Raw genomic sequence first — 23,097 nt, 5'->3', positions numbered from 1 at the left:
TGGTTGGCGCTGACGCTGACTGAGGCGGCCGCGAAGATGGCGGCGTTGGTGGATGGTCTGTCACAGCTGGTCCAGGACCTGACTTGTCCTCTGTGCTTGGCGGTCTTCACCGACCCTGTGGAGCTGGAATGCGAGCATTACTTCTGCAGGTGCTTTCTTGGTCCTTGGGCTTGTTTGGGCCCGGCAGCTGCAGGATGGGCTTGAGGAGGGCGGTTGAGGTGGATATTGGTCGCTTGGGGGGTGGCGCTCATTGGGCTTTGAGGAGGGGAAGCAATGGGTTTGCGGGGAGGGGGGATTTTATGGTTTGGGGTTGGTTTGAGGTATGTATGATGAAGATTTGGTACCTGATGAGGAATGCAAGAGGTAATGAGTTCACATTGCATCACAGGAAATTGAGATCGACAAAGTTTGTACATTTTGGGCATGTGCCAGACAATGATCACGAGAGCTGCCAGGTTATTCCAAATAGAAAGAAAGGTTTGCATTTATGCCGCATCTCCCACAACCTCAAAGCTGCATAGCCAATGATGTGCTTTTTGAAGTGTGATCACTGTTGTTGTGTCAGAAATGAGGCTGCCAGTTTGCATGCAGCAAGCTCCCATGGACAGCAGTGTTTGTTGAGTAGTAAATATTAGCCCAAAACAGCGGGGAGAACTCTCCTACTCTTCAAAACAGTGCCCATGGGATCTCTTTGCAACCACCTTGGTGAGCAGACAGGACCTGCCTTATTTTAATGTTTCATCTGAAAGACCACACCTCTGACACTGTAGCACTCCTGCAGTGGGCACCTCAAATTTTGTTTTGTCAAAGAGAAACAACAGGTGTACTAATGTTGCTTAGTATCAAAACCAGATAGGATGCCATCATGTAGTGGTTATGTTACTGAACTAATAATCAAGCGAATGTGGGTTGACATGCAGCCATAGCTGTTTGAGAATTTGAATTCCATTTTAAAAACTGGAATTAAATATTGTTGCCCAGCAAAAGTAATCATGACATTTTTATATTGTGGAACAGGCACTCCTAACACTTCTGAAAGTGTTACACTAGTAAAAGTTGTGTTGTTTTTGTTTGCTGATTTATTTTGCTTCTGTACATAAAGTTGTTATTCAGCCAGAAGTTAAATAATGTCTCAGCAGGGTGCTCTTGTGTCTCTGAGAAGTCAAAATAATGCATTTATTATCCTGCACGATTTCCCTATTGCTACAAGAGTGCATTGTTAACCTAAAGGCATGGCAGCTCAGTCATTCACATACAAGGCTTGTAGGATGCACAAAGCTGACTCATAGAAACTACCTTAGTGATGAGCATGAATGAAGATATTTGACAGCCTAAATTTTAACAGTGGGAGAGGCTGCATTGATGTGCATCCCCCAGAATCCCAGTAGCATTCAGGCAAGTACTGCAAGAGTTAATAACAGTCTTTAGTGTCTGAACTACATGATATGGTTCAATGTGTAGCTCCTGGCTTATGAAGCCTCAGCAGCACTCAGCTATTTGCCCTTGTACTTGCCCAATCCCATGGGAATTCTCTATGCCTGGAAATTTGGAATGGGCATTTCTTTTATGGTTGCCTTATTTGGTGTCAGCCATGACTCAGTTGGTAACACACTTGCCTGAGTAAAAAGGTTGTGGATTCAAGTCTCACTCCAGAGACTTGAGCACAAAAATCTAGGCCGCCGCTGCCGGTGCTGAAGTATTGGAGGTGCCGTATTTCAGATGAGATATTAAGTTGTGGCTCTGTCTGCCTTCTCGGGTGGATGTAAAAGATCCCACAGTACTATCTTGAAGAAAACCAAAGCAGTTAACCCCATTGTCCTGGCCAATATTTCCCCTTCAATCAAAATTTTAAAAACATTATCTGATCATTGTCACACTGCTGTTTGTGGGAGCTTACTGTACGCAAATTGGTTGCTGCGTTTCCTACATTATAATAGTGAACGACACTTCATATAGTATTTCATTGGCTGTAAAGCACTTTGATATGTCCTGAATTAGTGAAAAGTGCTATATAAATGCAAGTCTTTTTAAAACTCCTGACTTGGATGTCTGAGGCATGTTAGCATTCACAGCTCAAAATAATACACATCGATGAGAACCAGACTTTGTTTGACTTGCCTAAATGTCACATGTGGCTCAGTGGCAGCACCGTTTCCTCTGAAGGTTATGGGTTGAGCTGCAAATCCACCTGACTCTTTAGTGCAATACTGAGGGAGTGTTAACCTGCTGGAGGTGCCGTCCATCGGATCCCTCCCTTGGGTTGCCGTATAAAGATCCCACGGAGTAGGGGAGTACTTCCCAGTGTCCTGGGCCAATATTTATTCCTCAAACTAACATCACTCAAACATTATCTCCTCGTTTCTGGGAGCTTGCTGTGCACAAATTGGCTGCTGCACATCCCATGTTACGACAGTGACTCTACTTCAAAGGTATTTCATTGAAAGTAAAGTGCATTGGGACATGCTGAGGCCGTGAAAGGCGCTATATAAACGCAAGTCTGTCTTTTCACATTGCTTCTTGGGATGTGCTTCAGCAGCTTACAGATGTAAAAGTCTGGAAGATTCCTTATTTGTCTTTCCATTGCCTGAGTCTAAAAATACTTTTAAGAAAACCCTGAGAGCTGAATTAGTGTCTGTACTCCATATTGTAGTCATCTTCTTTGTTCACAGGGACTGCATCACCAAACACTGGGACCAGCAGGGTCAGTCGATTTGCGCAACTTGCTCAGCTGTCTCTACGTCGAGTACTTTGAAGAGTAACCGCAAGCTCTCAAACGTCGTGGCAACGATCTGCAAAGAGCACGCGCGGCTAGAGGAGAATGTACCCAGTCGCCACACCTGTCCGGAGCACCGGAAGAAAATGGAACGCTTTTGTGTCACTGACTGCGAGGTTATCTGCCTGGACTGCCGGGACTCGAGGAAGCACTTGCATCACGATGTTCTCAATGTACAGGAGGCTGCTGAAGAGTTCAAGGTACCAAGTATGATACGCCAGGCAGAGCAGGAGGACTAGGCAGGCAGTTCAGGAATCTCCTGTGGCTATTCCCCTGCAAAACAGGTATACTGCTTTGGATACTGTTGGGGGGGAATCGGCCTCTCAGGAAAGCAGCAACAGCCCAATTCGTTGTACCACGGTTGACTCTGCTTCACAGGGGAGGAGTAAAATGTGTGGGAATGCAATAGTTTTAGGGGATTCAATTGTAAGGGGAATAGATAGGCGTTTCTGTAGCCGCAAAAGAGACTCCAAGATGGTATGTTGCCTGCCTGGTGCTAGGGTCAAGATGTCTCAGAACAGTTACAGGACATTCTGCAGGGGGAGGATGAACAGCCAGTGGTCGTGGTACACATTGGTACAAACGACATAGGTTAAAAAAAAAAGGATGAGATCCTAAAAGCAGAATATAGAGAGCTAGGAAGTAAGTTTAAAAACTAGGACCTCAAAGGTAGTGATCTCAGGATTACTACCAGTGCCATGTGCTAGTCAGTGTAAAAATAGGATATATCGGGTGAATATGTGGCTGAAGAGGTGGTGTGAGGGGGGAGGGTTTTAGATGCCTGGGGCATTGGGACTGGTTCTGGGGGAGGTGGGACCAGTACAAACTGGACGGGTTATGCCTGGGCAGGACCGGGACTGATGTCCTAGGGGGAATATTTGCTAGAGTGGTTGGGGAGGGTTTAAACTAAAATGGCAGTGGGAAGGGAACCTTTGCAAGGAGTTGGAGGAGGGGGGAATCAAAGACAAGAACAAAAGACAATAAGGGGAATAAGAAAAGTGATAGGCATAGAAATCAAGGGCCAGAATCAAACCGGGCCACAGTGACAAATAGTGGGAAGGGGACAAGTATTGTTAAAAAGACAAGCCTCAAGGCTTTTTGCCTTAACGCGCGGAGCGTTCGCAGTAACATGGATGAATTAATCGAGCAAATGGATGTAAACGGGTATGATATAGTCGGGATTACAGAGACATGGCTGTCAGGTGACCAGGGATGAGAAATGAACATCTAGGGATATTCAGTATTTAGGAAGGACAGACAAAATGCAAAAGGTGTTGGAGTTGCATTGCTGGTTAAAGAGGTAATTAACGCAATAGTGAGGAAAGATATTGGCTCTGATAATGTGGAATCTGTATGGGTAGAGCTGAGAAACACTAAAGGGCAAAAAACATTAGTGGGGGTTGTATATAGGCCCCCAAACTGTAGTGGTGATGTTGGTAATGGCATTAAACAGGAAATCAGAGATGCATTCGATAAAGGAGTATCTGTAATTATGGGTGAGTTTAATCTGCCTATAGATTGGGCAAATCAAATCGATATAGCTCTTGGGTCTAAAGGGATCAAAGGGTATGGGGCAAAAGCGGCAACAGGTTACTGAGTTGGATGATCAGCCATGATCATAATGAATGGCGGAGCAGGCTCAAAGGGCCGAATGACCTACTCCTGCTCCTATTTTCTATGTTTTTATGCCCCCACAATCTCCCCAAACCAGCGCCAGCAGATAACAGTTTGCATCAGGTTTCCCCCACCCTTCAAAGGTGCTGGTTTACACTGGGATTCATTTAATTCATGCCAGCAGTCATCAGGTACATCACTCATTTGGCTTGACTTAGCTGATAGTGCTCTGACCTCTGAATCAGGAGTTTGAGACTCACACGAGGAACTGAGCAAACAATCTAAGCGGACAGCCCACTCCGTGATGTGTTATGTATATGTTCTTAATAAGATTCTGTACCTGGGTGGTAGAGTGATTAAACTAACTCGAGCTATGTGATTAGTCATAAAGGTCACGAGGTGGCTGGTGTCACATTTGGTGCTGCTGAGGATCTAGGAGTAATTGACACTGATTTTTGATGTCCGAATTTGGAACAGTTCCATAGCCGAGCACTAACGTCACTTTTTTTTATAAACCCACCAGATTCCTGTTGTGATAGCACTGCATCTATTGTTCCAGCCTGCCCTCAATACACTGTGCTTTAATCTTTTTGCTTAGGCGCAACTTCAGAAGTCTGTGACCAAACTGCAAACCTTGATTGATAAGCGCAATCTAGCAAAAAGCAAATATGAAGGCCTGCTGGGGGATATCTTGGTAAGTGAGTTTGCCTTGTACAGATTGCCTTGTACAGATTACCTTGCACAGAGATTTGACTCTGCTTTGTTTCCAACTCTTGATACAAGTTGCATTTCTGTATGTGGTGTTTTAGGATTATAGAATTGCACAGCAAAGGAGGAAACCATTCGACCCATTGAATCTGTACTGGCTCTTCTGAAGAGCAACATAGTCTCACTCTCCTGCTCTTTCTTCATATCCCTGCATTTTCTTTTCCTTTTAAGTATTTATCCAATCCCCTTTTGAAGGCTACTATTGAATTTGTATCCACCACCCTTTCAGGCCGTGCAGTTCCAATCCTAACCACGTCTTGCGTGAAAAAAGTTTTCCACTTGTCACCCTGGTTCTAATACCCGTTGCCTTAAATCTGGTTATCAATCCTTCAACCATTGGAAACAGTTTCTCTTTATCGATTTTATGTCAACCCTTCATGATTTTTGGTTTTAAAACATTTTCGCATTTTTCTGTTGAAAACCTGCTTCATGTATATTTCTGCTAAGAGACCAGTAGGAGGGGGTTAACTGGTATTGGTGATGCTGTTGAGACTTGCCAGGTACATGGGAATTGTTGGATAAGGAAAGACCAAACCCATCTAGTTCACTGCCTTTGTAGTCGCATGTTGTAGAAATAATCAAATTGTTGGCTAACCATAACGCAGTTTTTGTCAGTTAGTCTGCAAGAGACCCAGATATGAGGCAAGGAAAACTCCCAGGGATGTGAGCTTTGAGAGCCATAGGTCCAAAGTCGCCTTTCTCCCCCTCAAGCATGCAACATTTGCCCCATGTCCTGTCTCAAATTACTCCCGTATTGTATTCCAAAATATTCTTTTTAAAAAGAAGTCTATAATTTGCGTGTGATTGAGGTAGATACATCTGAAGAAAGATTGGCCTTATCCATCCAGAAATAGCCTACACTGTCTTGATAAATCACTCAAGCTTTTTGCCTACACTATTCCTCAGAAGGTCTGTTGCATATGTTGATGATTTCCCTTTTAAATTTGTCTTTCATTCGTGTCCCCTTGCCCTGCGATCATTTGAGATAGTTTTCCAGAAGTTCAACACCATCCTGGACAAAGCAGTCCGCTTGATCGGGACCCCCTCTTAAAACATTCACTTCTTGCACTACGGGCACACAATCGCAGAAGTGTATAGCATCTAGAGGCTGTAGTTCAGCAATTCGCCAAGGCTTTTTAGACTGCAACCTTTGCCACTAAAAAGATGAGCAGCAGGGGCATGGCAACGCCACCACCTTCAAGTCACACACCATCCTGACTTGAGCGTATATCGCCGATCATTCAGTGTTATTGGGTTGAGACCTGGAATTCCTTGCGCAACACCATAATGGGAGTACCTTCACCACATAGACTGCTGTGGTTCAAGAAGGTGGCTCACCACCACCTTCTCACGGATAACGCAGGATAGGCTGTCAGTGACGCCTTATGTTGTGAATTATTTTTTTAAATTGTCTTTTCAGCTATCTTGCTCATAATATCCTACGCAAGCTCCCAACTGGAACCATAGAAAAATTACAGCACTGAAGGAGGTCATTCAGCCTGTTGTGTCCGTGCCAGCCGGAAAAAAAAAACTAGCCAGCCAATCTAATCCCACCGTCCAGCACCTGGTCCATAGACTTGCTGGTTACAGCACTTCAGGTGCATGTCCAGGTACCTTTTAAAAGAATTGAGGGTTTCTGCCTCCACCACCGTTCCTGACATTGAATTCCAGACACCCACCACCCTCTGGGTGAAAAGGTTTTTACTCATGTCCCCTCTAATCCTTCTACCAATCACCTTAAGTCTGTGCTCCTGGTAACTGACCTCTGCTAGGGGAAACTGGTCCTTCCTATCTACTGTATCTAGGCCCCTCATAATTTTGTACCTCAGTTAAGTCACCCATCAGCCTCCTCTGTTCTAAGGAAAACAACCCTAGCCTATCCAATCTTTCAAACCCTGGCAACATTCTTGTAAATCTCCTCTGTACTCTCTCCAGAGCAATTATGTCCTCCTTGTTATGTGGTGACCAGAACTGTACGCAATATTCCAGTGTGGCTTAACCAGCGTTTTATACAGTTCCAGCATTACATCCCTGCTTTTGTATTCTATACCTCGGCCAATGAAGGAAAGCATTCCATATGCCTCCTTCACCACTCTGTCCACATGTCCTGCCACCTTCAGGGACCTGTGGACATGCACTCCAAGGTCTCTCACTTCCTCTAATCCTCTCAATATCCTCCTATTTATTGTGTATTTCCTTGCTTTGTTTTCCCTCCCCAAATACATTACCTCACACTTCTCCAGATTGAATTCCATTTGTGACTTTTCCACCCACTCAACCAAACCATTGATATCATTCTGGAGTCTACAGCTATCCTCTTCACTATCAACTACACCAATTTTTGTGTCATCAGCAAATTTCCCACTCGTGCCTCCCACATTTAAGTCCAAATCATTAATATGTACCACAAACAGCAAGGGACCCAACACTGAGCCCTGTGGATTGCCACTGGAAACCACTTTCCATTTGCAAAAACATCCATTGACCATTACCCTTTGTTCCTGTCACTCAGCCAATTTTGGATCCAACTTGCCACATTCCCCTGTATCCCATTTCAGGAGGGAATTCCAGGGCTTAGGACCCACAAGGCTGAAGGCTGCCAGTGGTGGAGCAATTAAAATTAGGGATGCATAAGAGGCCAGAGCTAGAGGAACACTGAGTTCTTGCAGGATTGTCGGACTGGAGGAGGTGGCAGAGATGGGGAGGGATGAGGCTACGGAGCGGTTTGAACAAAATAATTTTTAAATTGAGGTGTTTTTGGACTGAAAGCCAGCGTAGGTCAACAAGTACAGGGGTGATGGGTGAACAGGACTTTATGTGAGTTAGGATATGGGCAGCAGAGTTTTGGATGAGCTCAAGTTTTTAGCAAGATGGGAGTCTAGCCAGGAGCCCATTGGAATAGACTAGTCTGGTGATTAACGAAAGCATGGCTGAGGGTTTCAGCAGCAGATGGGCTGAGTAGAGTTGAGATGGGTGATTAATTATAGAGGTGGAAGTAGGTACCTTGGTAATGGAAGAGAGATGTGGTCAGAAGCTTAGCTTGTGGTCACCTAGGACACCAAGGTTGCAAACAGTATGGTTCAGCCCCAGACAGGCAGTGGCTGAGACTGAAGACAATGGCTTTGATCTTCCCAATACTTAGTTGGAGGAATGGTTTAGTTGGGCTGATAACAGTTCTGCCTTTGGGGGAGTGAATCAGGAGTACTTTTGAAGTAAAATTCTGATGTTCAAGGCTGTGAATCCAGAATGAAATGTTATTTTTTTTTAGGAGGAAACTTACCTGAATTTATTTGTTTGGGCCTAGAATATGACCCAGAATATAGTGGACAGCATCAAGAAAAGCTTTGAGGAGCTCCACAGTTTCCTTTACAAGGAAGAGTCTGCTCTACTTCAGCAGCTGAAGATGGAGGTGAACCAACAGAGCACACAGTTACAGCGGCAGATCGATCAGATCCCCAAAGATTTGTCTTCGCTGGATGCCAGCATTAAGGCAGTGGAGGAGGAAATAAACCAGCAGGACAACATTACCTTTCTACTGGTAAATCAGTCCCCATCTTATCGGTCCTTTCATCGTCCATTACAAAGTGTTCTCCTCAGACTGGCACTGAGTCGTGCTGGGGCGCAGTTGCATGGGCGTTAGCCATTCCCTCTCTATCTCTCACAAGAGGCCATTCTTTAGGGTTGAGCCTTGTGGGGCAATTAAAAAGTAGGGGCCAGCAATTGTCGGATGGTCCATAAAGAATCTATTAAAGGGATCCAGAAGGAAATTTTCTAACCACAGGAGCTGCAAGGCCCATTTCTGTGCTGTGAATTCTGTGTGATTCTATTGCTGCAACTGTAGTGGGCATCTTGGTCAATTCCAATCTGCTCCTCGGCACAGTGACCAGGGGTGGGAACACGGTCTAATACACCTCCCCTCCCATGTTTGCTTGTTAACCCCAGGTACTCCTACAGCTTGGCTGATATTGGCAAACTCTGAACGGATGAGAGGGTCAATTGAACCTGCAAACTTCCCGCCATATATGCATACCTCAACCGGCTGACATGTCACTGGGAGCAGTATGTCTATTTTAAACATATCCCAACAACATTGATCAGTTCACATTGCAGAAACCTTACCAGATTGAGTGAATTGGGAGGTTAGACCTATCAGGAAAGATTGAACAGGTTGGGGCTTTTGATCCTGTAGGAAATAGAAGACTGAGGGGGACCTGATAGAGGTCTTTAAGATTATGAAAGGATTTGATGGGGTAGATGTTGAGATGATTCCACTTGTGGGCAAAGCCAGAACTAGGGGCCATAAATGTAAGATAGACACTAATAAATCCAGTAGGGGATTCAGGAGAAACTCCTTTCCCCAGAGAGTGGTTAGAAGGTGGAACTCACTACCACAGGGAGGCGATAGCATAGATACATTTAAGGGGAAGCTAGATAAGCACACGAGGGGGAAATAAATAGGATATGCTCATAGGGTTAGATAAAGGAAGGTGGGAGAGGAGGTCATGTGGAGCATAAACATAGAGTTGTTGGGAAGTTTGCAAAGTGCTGGAACATAGAACCTGCATCCAGTAGCACAGTGGTTATGTTACTGGACGAGTAATTCCGAGGCATGGACTCCTGATGCAGAAACATGAGTTCAAGTCCTACCACAGCAGGGGAATTTAAATGCAGTTAATTAAATAAATCTGGAATAAAAAGCTAGTATCCATAATGGTGACTATGAAAACTACCAGATTGTCTTAAAACGTTAATATCCTTTAGGGAAGGAAATCTGCCATCCTTACCCGGCCTGGCCTATGTGTGACCTCCAACCCACAGCAATGGGTTGACTCTTAACTGCCCTCTGAAATGGCCAAGTAAACCAGCCAGTTGTTCAGGATGGACTATAAATGGCCATTTATTGGCCTTACCAGCAATACCTGCATCCTATGAATTCGTTTTTTTTAATTGTTTGATGTAAAATTCCTCCACACTGACTTCATTTACCTTGTGCAAAAATTGGGTCTTGTGTATTTGTACTTGTATTCTAATTTATTCTTTGTTTTCACAGAATCTGAAAGAAACACAGAAAAGGTAATGAATTCTAGCTCCATATTGCTGCACTTTAAAACACCACAAGCAACGAGATTCTAGGTTTATTAGTATTCAGTTAGGTCATTTTACTGCCTTAATGTCATCACTGAGATGTCATAAAACTACTATTGGGGGACGAGATTGCATTATAAAGGGGAATCCACAATTAGTGGGGCAACTGTGAAGCTGTAAGCAATGAACTTTGTTTTTAAAAAACACACGCTTGGGTTTTACACAAGATGTTTTTTCATGTTCAGTGGTCACTCTCGGAAGCAGATCAATACTTGGGTAAAGAACAGAAGACCCACAGATTTCAATCTTTACGCACTGACTTCTGGGATATGCAATAAATTCTAAGCTACCTGACTTTTAGAAAAGAGAGGCAAAATTGGAAAAGGAGGATGGAGTAGCCCTGATGATAAAGGAAGAGATAAAGACTGTAATGAGAGAGGATCTTGGCTCAGAAAATCAGGTTGTACAATCCGTATATTTGGAGCTAAGAAATAACAAAGGGCAAAGAACAGAGTAGATTATAGGCTCCCTAACAGTCGTTATAGTGTTGGACAGAGTATAAATCAAAAAATTGGAGGAGCATATAGCAAGGATAATGCAATACTCATACGGCACTTCAATCTTCATATAAATTGGACAAATTAAATTGGCAAAAGTAACTTCGAGGATGACTGCATTTAAGACAGTTTTCTAGGACAACATATTCGAGGAACCAACTGGGGAACTGCATTTTTAGATCTAGAATTGTGTAATGAGACAGGGTTAGTAATCTTAAAATAAAGGGTTCTCTGGGGGGGAAAGTATCATAATATGGTAGAATGCATTTGAGGGTGATGTGTTTAATTCCAAAACTCGGGTTTAAATTTAAACAAAGCTAGTTACGTAAGTATGAGGAGCAAATTGGCTAAGATAGTTTGGGAAGTCCTATTAAAAGTTATGGCCATGTGTAAAAAGCGATGCCAAACGTTTCAAGAAATAATGTGTTAGTTGTGATTTAATTAGTAGCACTCTCGCCTCTGGGTTGAGTTGCAAAGTTGTGGGTTCAACTCCCACTCCTGGACTGGAGCGCAATGATCAAAGTGGACTCCAGTGCAATGCTGAAGGAATGCCGCACTGTTGGAGGTGTTGAACCAAGGCCCCATATGCGCTCTTGGGTGGATGTAAAACATGCCATGGTACTATTCTGAAGAGCAAAAGAGTTCTCCCTGGTGTCCAGGCCAATATTTATCCCTCAATCAATATCATAAAAACAGATTATCTACTCATTACCACATTACTGTTTATGGGAGCTTGCTGTGTGTAGTTTAGCTGCAGAGTTTCCTCCATTACAACAGTGACTACATTTCAAAAGTACTTCATTGGCTGCAAAGTGCTTTGGGATCTCCAGTGGTCGTTATAAAAATGCAAGTTTCTTTTTAATTCTCAATGAATATACAATCCTTTGTGGAGTAATAACTCCACTAGAAAAGTGGTACAACTATGGCTAACTAGGGAAGTTAAAGACAGTATTCGATTAAAAGAAGAGGTTTGCAATGATGCCAGAAAAGTAGTAAGCTTGAGGATTGGGAGTGTTTTTTGAAAATCAGCAAAGGGTGACCAAAATATTGGAGAGAGAAAATGCAGTATAAGGGTAAACTAACAAGAAATATAAAAACAGATTATAAAAGCTTCTACAAGTATGTGAAAAGAAAGAGATTAGCAAAAGTAAACACTCGAGGCAGAGACAGGAGAAATTATAATGGGGAATAAGGAAATGGCAGGGGTTTTAAATATGTTCTATCTGTTTTCACAGTAGAAGATGCACAAAACATACCAGAAACATACATACATCATCCTGACTTGGAACTATATTGCCATTCCTTCACTGTCGCTGGGTCAAAATCCTGGAACTCCCTTCCTAACGGCACTGTGGGTGGAGCTACCCCACATGGACTGTAGCAGTTCAAGAAGGCAGCTCACCACCACCTTCTCAAGGGCAATTAGGGATGGGCAATAAATGCTGTCCTAGCCAGTGACACCCACATCCCATGAACGAATAAAAAAATGGGGAATCAAGAAGCTAAAGAGAGTGAGGAACTTAAAGTAACATTAGAAAAGACAAATTATAGCAGAAATTAAAGGACTAAAAGTCGACAAATCCCCTGGACCTGGGTGGCATACATCCTAGGGTTTTAAAATGTAACAAGCTGCCACACAACTATATTTATGTACAGTCCTCAACAAAAACAAAACTCTTGTCACTTCTATTTGGAGAGAATGAGAGCCAACAAACAATCTGGAAATGAACAACTTGGCGTTTAAAGCACATATCACAATTTCAGAACTTTCCCAAAGTGCTTTAAAGCCAAGGAAATAATTTTGAGATGTAGTGACTTGTGATGTAGGAAGTGTGGCAGCCAACTTGTGCACAGCAAGCTCCCACATACAGCAATGAGATATTGACCAGATTTTTTTTGTGTTTTTAAAAAAAAAAATGGTGTTGGTTAATGGCGACAAGTTTGACTTCTGTTGCCGGTTTTCTCCCCTCCTGTCCTGAAGGTACTGACTCCTTATTGGGTGTAAGTCTGTTGGTGCCATCTCACCTGGGTAATTCACCCAAATAGCCATTCTTAATGTGGGAACCTGGCAATAGTTCGAAATCTTAACTGGGAAATTAGCGATGTAGTGGCAGACATTTAAGGAGATATTTCATAACACTCAGCAAAGATACATTCCAGTGAGACAAAGACACTAGGGGCTAATTAAGGAAGTTAAAGGTAGCATCAGACTGAAAGAAAAAGCATACAGTTCAGCCAAGAGTAGTGGCACATCAGAAAATTGGACAGAATATTTTTTTAAAAAGCAAAGAATGACTTAAAAGAGAAATTAGAGTACGAGAGAAAACTAGATAGTAACATAAAAACAGATAGTAAGAGTTTCTACAGGTATTTAAAAAGGAAAAGAATAAGTAAAGTGAGTGTTGGTCCTCTAGAGAGTGAGTCTGGGGAAATAATAATAGAAAATAAGGAACTGGCGGAGGAATTGAACAGATTTTTTGCATCTCTCTTCACTGTAGAGGATACAAATAACATCCCAGAAATAATTGTGAATCAAGAGTTGCAAGGGAGGGATGAAGGAACTTAAAACAGTTACCATCACCAGGGAAAGGGTAGTGAGAAAATTATTAGAACTAAAAGCTGACCAATCCCCAGGTCCTAATGGGGTTTCATTCTAGGGTCTTAAAAGAAGTGGCTGCTGAGATGGCAGGTGCATTGGTTTTAATTTTCCAAAATTCCATAGATTCTGGAAAGGTCTCATCAGATTGAAAGATCACAATGTAACTCCGCTATTCAAAAATGAGGACAGAAAACAGTAAACTACAGGCCAGTTAGCCTAAGATCTGTCATAGAGAAAATGCTGGAATGTATTCTTAAGGAGATTATAGCAGGTCATTTAGAAAATCTCAATGCAATCAGACAGAGTCAACATGGTTTTGTGAAAGGGAAATCCTGTTTAACTAGTTTATTAGAATTATTTGAGGAAGTAACAAGCAACGTGGATAAAGGAGAACCTGTAGATGTGGTGTACCTGGATTTCCAGAAGGCAGTTGACAAGGTGTCACGTCAAAGGTTACTAAACAGAATAAGAGCCATTGGTATTGAGGGTAACATGTTAGCATGGATGGGGGATTGATTAGCTAACAGGCAACAGAGAGTAGGTATAAATGTTTGCAAGCTGTAACTAGTGGAGTGGCACAGGCATCAGTGCTGGGGCCTCAACTATTTACAATTTGTCAGTGCCTTGGATGAAGGGACAATGTATGGTTGCTAAATTTGCTGATGACTCAAAGATAGGTAGGAGAGTAAGTAGTGAAGAGGACATAGGACTCTGCAAAGGGATATAGATAGGTTAAGTGAGTGGGAGAGTCATAGAGTTATGCAGCACAGAAACAGGCCCTTCGGCCCACCGTGTCCCTGACGGCCATCAAGCCTATCTATTCTAATCCCATTTTCCAGCACTTGGCCCGTAGCCTTGTATGCTATGGAGTTTCAAGTGCTCATCTAAATACTTATTAAATGTTGTGAGGGTTCCTGCCTCTTCCACCCCTTCAGATTTGGCAGATGGAGTATAATGTAGGCAAATGTGAACTTGTCCACTTTGGCTGGAGAGAGATTATAGAACATTGAGATGCAGAGGGATCTGGGTGTCCTAGTGTCGAAACACAAAAAGTTAGTATGCAGGTTCAGCAAGTGATGAAGGCAAATACAATGTTGTCATTTATTGCGTATGGAATGTAAAAATAGAGATGTTTTGCTGTAGTTGTATAGGGCATTGGTGAGATCACATCTAGAGTATTGTGTACGGTGTTACGACCAGGTGAGAAAGGTGTCTAGGGGTCTTTTACTGTCTTCACCTGGTCTTATAGTAACAGGATTTGATTTTTAATCACAGTGTTTTGAGCTCTCCCTTGGTGAATCCTTGTTCACCACATAAGAAATTAGCATAAACAGGCTTTCTTAGGTTTAAAGAAGAAAAGTGAAATTTATTACACCTTAAACTTAAACTCTAATTCGGTTAACGCCTACAGATACGCACATGCAAATAGGGATAGCAAAGAGCAGAAGAAAAAATGAAATGGAGAGGTTTGAGGCAATCTCTGAAGAGGGGTTTTTACAGTGCTTCGATTTCGCTGTAGTCCTTGATTGTAGGTAGTCTTGCTTTTCGTTGGGGCCCAGTATTCTTCTTAAACCTTGTTCACTGTAGGAGACTTTTCTCTCTTGGGGTTCATAAGTCTTCAGTACCATGAGAAAGAGATGGGAGCAGGTAGGAGAGAGGTGTTCTTAGTCCAGGAGAAAGGAGTTTTGAGTTTCAAACACTCTGGCAAGTTCAAATTCAAACAGCCAGTTAGTCATGTGACTAAACTGGCCTGACCAGGTCTTCTGTGTATTGGGGAAGCAAGGACTGGGTTCTTTGTTCCAACACTGTCTGCTAGTATGCCAAAAAAAGGTCTTTCCGGCTAGGGGCCTGGCAATTCCTCGTGATAGGCCCTCTTTTCTTCCCAGCAGCAATTGTAAGTTTTAATGTTCATGTGGCAAAATAATGTGTGCCTCATTCTTGGCAGGTGGGGGCCTGCATGACAACAGTTTTGGTCTCCTTACTTAAGAAAGGACAGAATTGCATTGGAAACAGTTCAGAGAAGGTTCATTTGACTGATTCCTGGGATGAGAAGGGTTATCTTATAAGGAAAGGTTGGACAGGTTGGGTTTGTATCCATTGGAGTTTAGAAGGATGAGAGATGATCTTATTGAAACATTTAAGATTCAGAGGGGACTTGACAGGGTGGATGTTGAAAGGATGTTCCCCACTGTAGGAGAGATTAAAACTAGGGAGTACAGTTTAAAAATAAGGGGTCTCCCATTTAACACAGAGATTAGCTTTTTTTTCTCTTGGATGGTTGAGAATCTTTGGAACTCTCTTCCCCGGAGAGTGGTGGAGGCAGGGTCATTGAATGTTTTTAAGGCAGAGGTAGACAGATTCTTGACAAACAAGGGATTCAAAGGGTAGCGGGGTAAGCAGGAAAGTGAGGTTGAGTCCACAAACAGAGAAGCCATGATTTTAAAGAATGGCGGAGCAGACTCGAGGGGCTGCATAGCCTACTCCTGCTCCGAGATCGTATGAAAAATGTTGGCCAAGACACTGCAAGAAACTCTGCCTTCAATAATATATAATATAATTAACAACCACAGCACCTTCCAAACCCTCAATCTCTACCACCTAAAAGGACGCAGTTTGCAACAGGTGCATGGGAACACCATCACCTCCATCTTCCCCTCCAAGTCTCTCTCACCATCCCGACTTGAACTGCATCATCGCTGGGCTAAAATCCTGGAACTTCATCCCTAACAGATCTATGGAAGCAGCTTCACGCGGACTACAGCAGCAGCTCACCAGCACCTTCTTAAGGGCAATTAGGCATGGGCAATAAATGTCGGCCTTGCTGGCGACGTCCACATTCGGAGAATCACTCCTCAAAGTGAATTGAAAGGTGCATATCTGACAGTACAGCGCTACCTCAGTACTGCACTGTGCTGTCTAGATTATGTGCTAAAGTTCTAGAGTAGGGTTTGAAACCTTCTAACTCAGAAGAATGTCACTAACGGTGATAAGCTGAGTTAAAAACAGATATACTCAGCAGGTCTGGCAGCATCTGTGGAGAGAGAAGCAGAGTTAACGTTTCAAGACTGTGACCTTTCATCAGAACTGGCAAAGGTTATGCCGAGTTCCCTGTCTCGATCATGCTGAGCAAAAGTTGGATATTCCCCAATGGGTTCCGGGACCCCCCCTACCCCAGTGAGTCTGCCAATGTCCATGTTAAGTATCACAAGTAAAGGTCAGGGTATAGGTTTATTCCTCCAAATGTGTTGTGTGATATGAAAGAACCTTTGCCGTAAGAATTAAGAAACTTTTTTCCCCAGATAAAACTTAGAAGAAGGAATGATTGGCTACTGAAGATTAGTTAATTGTTGAAAGTGCATTGGAGGAACATTTTGAAGAGGAAAAATGTTAAAGGGGGCTGCGACTTGGAATTAGAGTAGGTGACTGCATTGAAGCTAACAGCAGCACAGCAGGATAAGTCAATGTCCTGTGAGGATCAGTTTGGCTCAGTTGGGAGCACACTCTCCTGCGAGTCAGAAGGTTGTGACTAGAAGCCCTAATTCAGTCCTTGAGCATGTAATGTAGGCTGACACTTTGGTACAGTACTGGGGGGAATGCTGCACTGTTGCCGGTGCTGACCTTCAGAGGAGATGTTAAAGCAAGGGCCCTGTCTGTCTGTACGTGGATGTAAAAGATCCCACAGTATTATTTTGAAGAAAATGCAGGCCATCCTGTTGGTGCTCTGGCCAACGTCAACCAACCCTGCCAGAAACAGCTCATTAACCTTTTATAAAAATTGGCTGTTGCATCTGCTTTTAGTGACTACTCTTCAAAACTGAGTCTTTAGTTCTGAAGAAGAGGATGTGAAAGGTTCTCCATGAATGCAATGCCATTCTTTCTCTTCTGTGCTGAGGTTTCGATGATTTGATAAAATGCAGCCCCACTTATCATGGAAACTTACAACACAGAAGGAGGTCATCAGCCCGTTGTTCCTGTGCTGGCTCTTTGAAAGAGCAGTTGTGCTTATCCCCCAACGTCTGCTTAGTGCCCATAACCTTGCATGTTCCTCATCTTCAACTCGCCTTTAAAATTATTTATGGAATCGGCTTCCACCACCTTTTCAGGTCGAGGGTTGCAGATCCCGGCGTCTGAGTGAAAACATTTCTCCTCATCTCCTCTTTTGATCTTCTTCCAATAATTTTAAATCTAGGGCCTCTGGTTATTGATCCACTCGCCAAAGGGACTAGTTTTTCCCTCTTTACTCATCCTCAGCATCTTGAAAACCTTTATTGAGTTGCCTCTGAACCTTCTCTGTTCCAAGGAGAACAGTCCTGTCTTTTTGAATCTCTTCCTGTTACTGAAGTCCCTCTTCCCTGGTCAGCTGCTGGTAAACTATTGTCTCTCTCTTGGGTCTGTCGGTTGACTGATGCATCCTTGCTGCTGGACCAGTGGGGTTTTTGACCATTGATACGGTACCGGTAATAAATAAATGGTTCTAACTTTCACTTTTTTCATTTTTAAATTCAGAGCAAAGATTTGTGTGCCTCCCTTGGAGAACATACCCGTGAGGGTAAAGCCAGAGAACTACCTGGGTCCGCTGCAGTACTGGACTTGGAAAAATATGTTCAAGATTTTAGACCCAGGTGATTCAATGGGGTGGATTTCATCTTCACTGTCTGGGCAGCCATCTGGCTGAGGGTGGGCTGGGTGGGAGGGTTGTTGGGGAGCAGATCACATGCCCTTTGTAGAACCCTCCTGATTTTAATTCTCTTGAAATCAACAAAGCGAAAATAAAATCAATGAGTGTTCCTGCCCTGCTGGCTGACCAGTGGCCCTTGCTGTAAAGGGGTAATCTAATTGAGGCGTTTAAGATAACTAGGGTCGGTAGAGGGGAAACTATTTGTTCTGGATTTGCACCACCAGAAGAAGGGCAGGGGGCAGAACCTTAAAATTGAAGCTAGGTCATTCAGGGGATGATGCCAGGTTAATGAAAACCTGGAATTCTCACCTCGCTAAAGCTGTTGAAACTTGAACATTTCTAAAACTGAGATTGATAGTTTTCTTTTGTTGGACAAGGTCCTCAGTGGTAACGGAACCAAGGTGGAGTTAAGGTACAGATTGGTCATGATCTAACTGATTAGCAGAACAGGCTTGAGGGGCTGAATGGCCGACTCCTGACCTTTTGCAAGTCCAGTAAGGACTTGAGCTGTGAATTTGTCTGTCCTGCCCCCACTTTGGATAGTCTGCTGATGGAGAGTGAGCACTTGGGTTAAAGGTAATGGAGACTGGCTGGGGCTTGTGGAACCGCGCTCCAAATAGAGTATTTGCCCTTCAGCAGTGCTTCAATTGGCAGCACTCTCGCATCTGTGTCAGAAGGTTGTGGGTTCAAGTCCCACTCCAGTGCTTTGAGCACAAAGCTCGTGCTGCCATGTTGGAGGCATCGTCTTTAAGGTGTTAGGTGGAACTGAGGCCGTGGCCTCGTCAGCCCTTTCAGCTGGGAAGGAAGGAATGTAAAGAATCCAAGGAGGAACAGGATGATTTTCCTTGCTGTCCTGGGCAATATTTCTCATTCAGTCAACATCTCAAAATAAATTATCTGGAGAATATCACCTTGCTATTTGTGGGAGCTTGCTGTGTGCACATTAGCTGCCACTTTTCCTACATTATATGACAGTGACTACACTGCCATTGGCTGAAAGGCACTTTGTGACATCCTGAGGTTGTGAAAGGCTCTGGATAAATGCAGGTCTTTGAGAGAGAAAAAGGGCCCTTTTTTTCTATATAATAAACAGGTCCATACTGATATTGTTAAACCTCACAGCAGAGAAACTTTCTTTTTAATGTTTGTCTGTCTGGATGTATTCTAATGTTGAGTAATCTTTACAGGTCTGTCAAATCTGACCTTCAACCCTGCTACTGCCTGCTCCCACCTCTCCCTCTGTGGTTCAAACAGAGTGAGGTACAACGAGAAGCCCAAAATGGTTCCCGACACCCCGGAGAGATTCGACGTTGCCGCCTTCATCCTGAGTTCTGACGGGTTCACTTCGGGGAAGCACTACTGGCAAGTGGATGTGGGGGACGGCAAAGATTGGAGTCTGGGCATCGTCAAGGAGTCCATCAACCGGAAGGGTGACCTCCGGCAATCTCCCAAGCACGGGTACTGGACCATATACAGGGAGAAGGACAACTTTGGAGTTTTTCTTTTCCATCCTAAAGTGATCGAGGTGAAGGGCAATCCCACCCGGATTGGGGTTTACCTGGACTATGAAGGAGGAAGGGTTTCTTTCTACGATGCGGATCTCTTTACCCATTTCTTCACTTTCCATGCCACCTTCACTGAGAAGGTCTATCCTTTCTTTTACCCGGGCTTGAAGGTGGGAAAGAGCAATAATGGGATGCTGAGAATACAGCACCTGTATTTGTGAATAATCTCTGCAGAGCTGGGAATTGCATGCGGGAACCAGTTCAACCTACATCTTCTTAGATGGGCATTCAATGTTTTTCCTCCTCCCACTACCACGCCGTCTCTCGCCTTCCAACCCAGATCTCTCTCAAAGGTGCCGATTCTCCCTGAGATGGGGGGAGGAGGTCCCACAAGTGACCGTGTCCAAAAGAGGGGTCCATTCTTCATCTGAGATTCCAGAGAGAGTGTTGACAGGCTGTTCACGTGTTTTCTTTTTAAAACGAAAGTTCTCGCAAAAAGCCAGCACAAACATGATAAGCAAGATAAGGCCTCCTTCTGTTGGCAAGCATAGTTCGTTTTTATCCCTGTTGCCAAACCGCTAGTCCAAGGGCATAGTCCAGACCTCAGCACAGATCAGAGATCAAACTACACAGAATTTCACAGCACAGAAACAGACCATTCAGATCAACTGGGCCAAGCCAGTGTTTATGCTCTGCACGAGCCTCCTCCCACAGTAAAATACAAGCTGGAAATCTGAAATAAAAACAAAAAATGCTGGAAATACTCAGTTCTGGCAGCTTCTGTGGAGAGAGAGAGACAGAGTTAATGTTTCAGGTCACTGACCTGAAATGTTAACTCTCCTCCTCCCACACTACTTCACTTTGCCCGATCAGCATAACCTTCTCGTCCTTTATCCCTGACGTACTTGTCTAGCTTTCCACTTAAATGCATCTGCACTATTCACATCAGCCATGCCTTCTGGTAGGTAGCGAGTTCCACATTCTCACCACTCTCTGGGACCTCTTTGTCTTTATGGCTCAGTGTCATGGTGGGAACTTTGTAGGGGGGAGAGGTGGATGGGTGGGGTGGGGTTTTTGAGGAGAGCAGGCCTGTATTAAGAGTTCTGTTCTCTGTATGAACTGATGGGGGGCAAGGTGGAAGTTTATAAGCCGCCCCCACTGTTTGCAGCAGGTGTGTCTGAGGAAACTCAAATTCCCGCCTATATGCGATGGTCAACAGAATGTGGTAGTGCCATTCCAGTGCTCCACTATATAACAAGAACACTTCTGTGTCGCTTACCCAGTTGTTTACTGCTTCACTGACCTGCAGCTTTATTTAAGCTTCAGTCACTGCTCAGTACAAACTGTAACCGCCACCCAGGAGGATCAGAAGGGTTTAAGTACACACAAGGTAATTGAACATTAACGAAATTATATTTACTTGGTGTCTGTTCTTTCTTTGCATTCAGCACACCTTAACCAACTGCACATTATTATATAGTATATAATAATGTTATTATATATAATAAAGCCTGAAATTAATGGAGCCCTGAAGACTGTTGAACTGGCAGCTGTCAAATTGATAACACTAATGGTGTTCCCTGCTTGTTGACTGATATAACCGGCTGCCCAGTTTGAATGATGGTGACTGTATGTCCCTCTATTGTCTGTCCTTGGCTGATATACTATCAGAATGCTGCACAGTTGTCCAAATTGTAGCTGTGTGTCCCTTAAGCCTAAACAGATTGACCCCATTTGTGATCATTACTATTTTGTTTTGTTTGAAATGAGTGAGCCTGGAGCTTTTGGAGTGAGGTTCTTGGAACAGTTACTGAATTGTTTGGTGAATCTTAACTCAGTTCTCCCAAGATCTCTTGGTTTTCAGACTAATGGGAGTGTGAATTTAAACTCATTCTGCACATCCCTAAATTGTTAGTCTATCTGAATTGCATGGGGAGAATTTTTTATGCAACATACTCACAATGTGCATCTGAGCACACCATTTTTTGACGACAGTGATAAACATCTGGAAGTGGGTGGGTCAGTGGAATAGCGTACAGCCATTTTAAATCATTAAGATATTGGACAAAAGTTTTCCTTCTCTGCTAGTTAACCATTCTAAGTAAAATGAATGTCAGTCATCTTATTTTAGCTCCTCGCTGGCGTAAGTGCACAGCACAAAACCCTCCCAACATTCATTAACTTATATAGTTAGGGCTGTGCATCTGTGATTGAGTTACAGTGGAGTGAGCTTTACTGATGTGAAATGGGCCATCCCTGAATGTGGGAGTGCTTGATACTGTTGCTTTAGACCCCAGGTCCAACATCCCTCTCACTGATGAGAATGAACGCTCATTGGGGGGGGGGGGGGGGGGGGGTGGAAGGAGTGGCAAGGAAAATGATGTGAATCAAGAGGACATAAAATCATAGAATCATAAAGCACAGAAGGAGGCCATTAGGCCCGTCGTGTCTGTGCCAGCTCTTTGAAAGAGCTCTCCAGTTAGTCGCACATTTCCCCCTACTTTTCCCCCATAGCCCTGCAAATTTTTCCATTTTGAGTATTTATCTATTCCTGTTTGAAAGTTACTATTGAATCTGTTTCCTCCACCTTTTTAGGCAATGCATTCCAGATCACAACAACTCACTGCATTAAAAACAAACTGCTCTTCACCCACCACTTCATCCGCTCCCACCCCCACCCGGAAAGGTTTCATAATTATCCTAATTCTGTGTCCTCTGGCTATCGACCTTCCTGCCAGAAGAAATACTTTCTGCCTATTTACCCTATCAAAACCCCTCATAATTCTGAACACTTCAGTTAAAGTCCTCCCCTTAACCTTCCCTGATCTAAGGAGAGCTTGCTTCTCATTAAGTTAAATTTCCCCCATTAAATTATCTTTAGAAACTGTATATTATGCAAAATATACTTTGATAAATTGCAAGTGATGAATCACACTGGTGAATGAACACAATGTAAATCATTACATACATATCTTAGGACTGTCATGTCACCATAAATAGAACCAGTACAACTTAACAAAAAATTAGATTGTTTTCAAGTATATCCTCAATGTTACTCCACAGAGTAAAGGAAATGTAGACAATATTGCTTTATTATTTACTCAGGAATAACATTAAGATAGAAATTGATTTGGTGTGCTATTTTTAACCCGTGCGTCAATGCATTTGGATGACGTTCCCATATTTGCCTTTTAAGTTTTTATTTTAATCTGCTCCAAGTAAATGGATTGCCAAGTGTTCAAAAGGCATGCCAGAAATTTCTAAGTGCACGTGTGGCAAGTATACATTAATGCAGTCAATCAACCAACTTTGAAGCAATTAATAGAGTTGCTTCTAATGTGCATTAATTTTCATTGCATTTTTAACGAAGACTTTTTAATTTGGGGGGGAACAAATTTATAATTTTTAATCGTGTGTTAAGTTGTTGTTGCAGAAATGTTACTTCTGCATTGCAAAGAATGATTGTAAATTATTTTATGTGTTCTCTTAAAACAGCCCTGAACTGGTTGGTTCCAATA

At 43.2% G+C, this 23,097-nt stretch overlaps 1 protein-coding gene across 1 annotated transcript; it reads left to right on the top strand.

Moving 5' to 3' along the window:
- Positions 1 to 21,905, top strand: LOC137346136 (zinc-binding protein A33-like). Its single transcript, XM_068009456.1, has 7 exons — positions 1 to 149; positions 2,670 to 2,973; positions 4,986 to 5,081; positions 8,460 to 8,693; positions 10,206 to 10,228; positions 17,903 to 18,018; positions 19,262 to 21,905. The coding sequence occupies exons 1-7, from the start codon at positions 37 to 39 to the stop codon at positions 19,798 to 19,800; spliced, it is 1,425 nt and encodes a 474-aa protein (XP_067865557.1). The 5' UTR covers positions 1 to 36; the 3' UTR covers positions 19,801 to 21,905.
- The last annotated feature ends 1,192 nt before the right edge of the window (positions 21,906 to 23,097 follow it).

The sequence above is a fragment of the Heterodontus francisci genome, chromosome 29 (assembly GCF_036365525.1).
Source record: "Heterodontus francisci isolate sHetFra1 chromosome 29, sHetFra1.hap1, whole genome shotgun sequence".
NCBI classification, from domain to species: domain Eukaryota; kingdom Metazoa; phylum Chordata; class Chondrichthyes; order Heterodontiformes; family Heterodontidae; genus Heterodontus; species Heterodontus francisci.
The sequence above is the reverse complement of the archived record's forward strand: the minus strand, read 5'-3'. Positions and strand labels throughout refer to the sequence as shown.

What these genes read in the sequence shown, in the direction of transcription:
- LOC137346136 (XM_068009456.1), top strand. Translation starts at nt 37, where the DNA reads ATGGCGGCGTTGGTGGATGGTCTGTCACAGCTGGTCCAGGACCTGACT. An exon ending in ACAACATTACCTTTCTACTG is followed by an intron (nt 8,694 to 10,205) that starts GTAAATCAGTCC and finishes TTGTTTTCACAG; the next exon opens with AATCTGAAAGAAACACAGAA. An exon ending in GTTCAAGATTTTAGACCCAG is followed by an intron (nt 18,019 to 19,261) that starts GTGATTCAATGG and finishes TAATCTTTACAG; the next exon opens with GTCTGTCAAATCTGACCTTC.